We start from the raw sequence: 6,357 nt of genomic DNA on the forward strand, positions 1-6,357 counted from the left end.
ATTTAGAGTCGCCTTTTTTACGGAATGTATGTCTTACCCAATGTGAGACTTTCTGAAGTGAATCTAGCGAATAATTATAAACAGGGTTAAAATGGGAGGAAGTTAAAGGTTTCCATAGACTAAATAACACCACCACTGTCCCAAATCTGTACTTATGTAATAATATCATATAATTGTACAATAAGATCGTCAACTAAACAAATTTGGGAATGAAAAAGTTTCAAAATTGAAAGCTCAAGACAGTCTCAAATATTCACCTCCTGTACAAATAGAGCACTAATGTAATACCACAATTATGAAAATTCTGATACAAAAAAGTAGAATAGAATGCAAAAAAAAAAAAAAAGAGATCATCAAAGTTTCAAATTAAGATCAGGCAATGTTGGATCTGTCCTAGTTTGAGGAGCTACAGCTACAAAATTTATGCTTGAACTTTGCCCTGAATTATACCCCATATTACCACCAATTCCCTCTATTTGCCGGAAGCTACCGGGCCAGAACATCTCCACTTCATCATCCTCCACGAATACTGGCATCCCGAAATAGCCTTGTTCAAATCTCGCCCCGCTTCTAACTGCATGAATAGGCGTTTCTTGGTGCGAGATGCGTTGGTGTGCGGAAGCATGAGCTTCAACGCCAAGAGATCGAAATGCAGCCCCGTGAAGGGGCAATGATGCTAAGCTAGCGTACCTGTCCGATAACATTCCCATCCGCATTGCTCTCTTAGCTAAAGTCCTCTCCCTCTTATGTGCGTTCTGGTGTCCGCCCAATGCCTGGGAGCTGTAAAACTTGCGCCTGCAGAAATTGCACGAGAAAACTCTGGATAATGCTGCCGTTGGAGGATGGGGTACTACTTCGTCACTCGCCTCTCCGTTGGCTTTCAACTCGGAGTCACTGCTGTTGAAGCCAAGAATCAAGTCAAGAGTAACAGGAACTGATTCCTGCTGAAGATTACGGGAAGGACCAGGATGAATTTCTTGGACGGATATGTTTGAACCCACTTGGCAGTTGCTGACCTCGGACTCGTCTTCTGATTCAAGATAGAAATTTGGAGACTTCATGTTGCTTGGAGATAAGTCGGGTCCGGATTTAGATTTTGGTAAAACAACAGGGAGTGTTAAATCAATGGATGGTCGTCGATAGTTGATTCACCTGCATATGTACAGCAAAGTACATGATTTTTCGAACAAGAGAAAATAATCTTTCATGCTGGGACAGTACTTTCAAGATCAATTGACCAACGATGAATATCAATTTATTAAGCTATACATTAATCATTTCCCTCGAATTCTAAACCAAGTCACACAGAAACCAAAATGAATAACATCGAAGTATCGGTTTTGATTTGCTTTCCACTCTGTAGGTACAATTAACCCCAATGGTTTATAACATTACGGAGAAAGAGATTATAACCAAGGGACATCGTTTGAGAAGTATCGGACAGGACAAGTTCAGTACCTCTATGGAAACAGCTTTGAAATTCCCAGATCAGTAAAATAGATACCACACGAACGAGTAGGAATTCTACATTCTCAAATCAGTACCAGTGCATCAAATAAAAGTACATCATTTGTTCACATACGGGAAAAGATCTACCTGCTTACAACCTCAAACACCAGGCTCATGTTGAAGCTTAATTATGACTGGTTGTTATCGTAGTACTGACTCAAAGGTCGGTTAAATCGTGTAGGAGAAAGCTTAGTTCAACAAGATAGTGCTAAAATGGTTAGTTAATTAAAGGTTGAAATGAGAAATACAATACCTACGGAGTTTCAGTTTTATTGCACTTCGACAAATAATCAGAAGAACTCCAAATCTTCTTGAACTGTAGCAAAATTCAACTTTTTGGAAGAACCTGGGAAACAAAAGGCATCATCAGGAAAGTTTTGAGAAACGGGAAAACATCAAGGAAGCAAATGAACACAATCACGGGTGAGCTAGAAGCCAAACTCAGTAGCTTAAGTTCAAACCCTTATATTTGTATTAAGAAATTCACTAAACATGTACAAATATTAAATTCAGAACACATTTACTAACACCTGATGTTGCTATCTTAGAACTTAGAACTCATAAAGTTCAAATCTTGGTTCCACTTGGCACACAATTTCACTAGAGGTATCTTAACACCTAACATAAATCTTCATCAAACCAAAAAATCAGTAGAAAAATACACTTATTTTCCATGTAATCATGAGCTCATCAAGCTTACTATGCTTTGAACTACAAAATTTCAAGAACAATTTAACATCTTTCACAAATTTTCACAGACGAAAACTTCGATAAATTAGTTCAGTTTCACAAGTTGAAACCAAGTTTGTCACTCTTCCCTTTAGTGGAATCTATCCCTATCCATATTTACACCTCAAATAGGTCATAAATTAGTACCAAAAAAGACACAAAATCAAGTTTCTTCATTTTCACATATAGTGGAATTTTGTCCATAAGACAATTTCAACTTAAAGTACAGAATCTTGATAGCTAGCTCCGTTAGTTGACTACCTGAACATTCACCTTATTAGGCAGGATACGATTACCACCTTATAATCCCCTCCTCCGTTTCCCCTTCCCCTACCCTTGATATATTAATAATAAATAAGAAAAACTTAAATTAACATCATATATCTAAATTACAACATGAAAATTGCAAAACACCATAGTCCACTAAGACCTCAAATACACCACAAGACCAAAATTCAAGCTACTCATAGTAGATCAAGAAAAGAACCCAAAGTCACCAAATTTACAAAGGTCACAACAACAATTCAAGAATCATAATCATAGTAACTAACAACAACTAATATAAGTAGAAGTAGAATTTATTAGTAATTACCATAATAATGATTATAACATAAACAATCACAAAAAATACTAACAACCCATAAAATTTCAAGAAAAGCTCAAGATGTTATCATTAACAAACAGAGAAAAAGGGGGCAAAAAAGCATAGAGTACCTTTTTTTTAATTTCAAGAAAGTTGTAGCAGAGAATAAGAAGTGACATGACAGAAACTGTTTTTCTGCTTTGTGGGTATTCTTAATTTTTACTAAAAATGTTGAAGAAGATGAAAGAAAGAGAAAAATAAGTTATAACATGAAATAAATGGAGATAAGATCATTGGAGAGAGAGTAAAGAAAAAAAAAAGTAGCACACTTGTTTAAAAGTTGTATTTTTTGTAGTTGTTATTTTTGGGGCTTTTTGTTTAGATGAAAAAAGGCAAAGCATTAAAACAGTGACAAAGAGAGGATAAAGAGACATAGGAAAAAACAAATTAGTACTAGTGAGTTTAAAAGAGAAGTGTGTGTGTGTGTAAGGCCCCACCAAAGACAAGGATATTGGATCCTCTTCATACACCAAGTTGAAAATTTTGTAAACTGAAGTTTCAAGATTCTTCTTTTCTCTATTTCTTTCTTTTTAACTTGTTGTTTGGAGGTTTGTTACTTACTACCTCCGTTTCAAAAAGATTGATCAACTTTTTTTTTGAAACTGTTTTTAAAAAAATGTTTTTTTTCATTTTTTGAGAATATTTTAATTCAAGTTTTCCACGTGGCATATTAAAGATCATAAGATTAAAAGATATTTTTATACATTTGACATAAGTTTAATTTAGGATCATATTATTGAAAAATCTTCTTTATTTTCTTATAATTCGTATTAGGTGCTCATTCTTTTTTTAAATAGATGGAGTATTATATTGTATTGTATATATCTTTTTGTTTCCCATTTGTTATTTGGTAATAGTATTGAAACTTGACCAATCTAAATTCATACTGAGTAGGGTTTATTCAGAGGTAATATTCCCTATTAAAGTTTTTTTTTCATATTTGGAGTTTGAAATTGAGATCTCTGAATAAGGAAGGAGCAATCTCATTCAGTGCATCACATCATTTGTTATTTAAATTTATTGTGTCAAATAATTAAATCTATTGTTATGTAATGATAAAAAAATCTTATTTATGTTATGATGATCCTATTTTATTTTTATTTTAGAGTTAAGGGTCAAAACACATCTAAATAATCTCATATTATTGAGTGTTCTACTTGAACTATTCAAAGTGTGAGTTTCCTACATGAACTATCATCTAATAGTTAGCAAAATACACTTCAATTAATTTATGATGATGTGTTTGCACTCTCTCCTATTTTAAAAAGCTCTACCACGTGGAAAAATAGGTCTACCGTGTCAAAATTAAGTAATTGATATTAAGTTAAAAATCAAGGTTAAAGGTTAAAATTATCACTGTATAAATTAGTTTATTTCAACCGTGAAATTCACCATCTTCTTTTCCACCTTCTTAGTCGTGGTTGTATCTCTTTCGTGGCATTGATATCCCTTACAGTACAAGGGAGAGTTTAGGATTTTCAAGAAGTCAATTAAAAATATATTTGAAAAATTAATATGTTAGCTAATATATAGAGTCGCCATATATGTCGGATGGATGAAGATTTTATGAATAAACACGCCTAGAAGCATTTTTAGACAAATATTTTATCTAGTCGACGTCTAGACTGTTTCACTAACCATCAGAAAATTCACACTCCCAATAACCATGTATGAAACTCAATACAGTGAAATAATTCAAATGTGGCCCTTGACTTTTTATTTTATCTTTTTATAATAATTTTATCTCGTATCTTATTTCTCTTGTACGATTATTATTTAAGTTATTGATCTATAGCATTATATAACATAATCTATATAAATATTATATTTATTAAAGAATAAAATATAATATAATACAATGCAACATAATATAATACATTGTGAAATGTTATAACAAAGTGTTAAAGTTTTACAGCAAACATTTTCAGCCTTTTTCTTCTCCCTCTTGCATGGAAACCCATAACATACCCATTCCTATCTACATTGTCCTTTAGTTATTTACATAATTTTGGGTTTTCTTGTATCTTTTGTTTTGTTTCCTCATATCTTTTCTGTTTTGGAAGTCATTGGAGGGAATAGTAGGAAAATAAGTACTTTCTTTTTTTTATTTATTTGTGCTATTTTGATTTATAATAATAATAATAATAATAATAATAATAATAATAATCTTGTGATTTCAATTAAAGATATGTGGAATGTGTTAAAATATTTTTAAACTTTATGGTCTGAAACGTGTTATACGGAAAGTTGAAAATAAAGAATTGTCAAAAAGGAAAAGAGTTATCTTCTTTTTTTAATACACTAAAAAAAATAAGATAAACAAATTGAATCGGAGAGAGTAGAAAACAAAGGAGCTTAGAGTGATGTTTGGTATAAAGATGTTTTTCTAGAAGATATTTCTTTTTTAGAATAAACAAGTGGTTTTTTTACTTATATTTTGATATTTGACAAGTAAATTAAAAATAATAGTAGTAGAAGATGTTTTTATACAGAAGCTAAAAACAATATATATTTTTCACCAAAAAAAGTGTTTTATTTTTATTTTTTATGAGTGATTACCAATATCAAATTTTCTATTCTCCAAATACTTTTTAAGAATATTAGTCAGATAAAAGCATTTATCAAATAATTAGTCAAACACAAACTATTTCTCTCGAGACGAAGCATTTTACAAGTTGATTTCAAACCAAACAAATAGTCAATTTCAAATAATTATTTTTATTAAATTTCATTATCAAACTCATGAGTGGAGGAGGGTGTTTGGTGGTATCTCAACTCCAACTTATTTTTGTGAAATGACATGAACATTAGGTATTTGTATAGCCCAAAGACAACATATCACATTAAATGCCATTAGGCAGACCAGACAACAACATGGACCACAAATTTGTGTGACATCTCCTCGTGATAATTATGCTATTTGTACACAACAAATGTTCTTACATATTCTCCAACAACAAAAATTCAATGGTCATGCCACATGACTAGAAATATCTAAAACCTAATCTATTCCTATTTTGAGTGAAACGCATGAGATCTACTCATTCTTTGATTTCAGTTGAATTTTAAACGACTATGAAATAAACATTTCACGGTTTGGTTGAGTTTGGAAGTGTGATCATTTAGTATGATATTGATATCAAGGTTTAATTCAATTAAGTTTGTAGCTTCTATCGATTTTTGTTATTTTTAAGTTTAAATTTTATCTTTAATTAGAGATCTCAGATAGAATTTTGAAAATATAAAAGAAAATATCTAGAGGGGACTAATATAGTTGAAAAAAATTCAACATTTACATTTTGGATACTGTTATTTATTTGTGCTTTTTTTTTGTGGCTATAGACTTCAAAACTTCTTCAAATATGTGATATCTAAAGTTACATGTATATGATTGTAACTTTAGATATTTATGTTTGAAGTTCAAGAAAACTACTGAATTTCAGTCGTATATACATATGGACTTCAGATAAATAGAA

General features: G+C 31.3%; 1 protein-coding gene across 1 annotated transcript; it reads right to left on the reverse strand.

Moving 5' to 3' along the window:
* Positions 1-352: 352 nt before the first annotated feature.
* Positions 353-3,071, reverse strand: LOC125812108 (zinc finger protein 4-like). The gene is made up of 2 exons (XM_049491602.1): positions 2,953-3,071; positions 353-1,152 (listed from the first exon to the last, which is right to left on the reverse strand). Exon 2 carries the CDS (start codon positions 1,059-1,061, stop codon positions 354-356), a length of 708 nt encoding a protein of 235 aa, XP_049347559.1. The 5' UTR covers positions 1,062-1,152; positions 2,953-3,071; the 3' UTR covers position 353.
* Positions 3,072-6,357: the final 3,286 nt, after the last annotated feature.

Source organism: Solanum verrucosum, unplaced genomic scaffold, assembly GCF_900185275.1.
Source record: "Solanum verrucosum unplaced genomic scaffold, falcon-dt-bn FXZP01000603.1, whole genome shotgun sequence".
Taxonomy (NCBI): Eukaryota; Viridiplantae; Streptophyta; class Magnoliopsida; order Solanales; family Solanaceae; genus Solanum; species Solanum verrucosum.

What these genes read in the sequence shown, in the direction of transcription:
- LOC125812108 (XM_049491602.1), bottom strand. Translation starts at nt 1,061, where the DNA reads ATGAAGTCTCCAAATTTCTATCTTGAATCAGAAGACGAGTCCGAGGTC.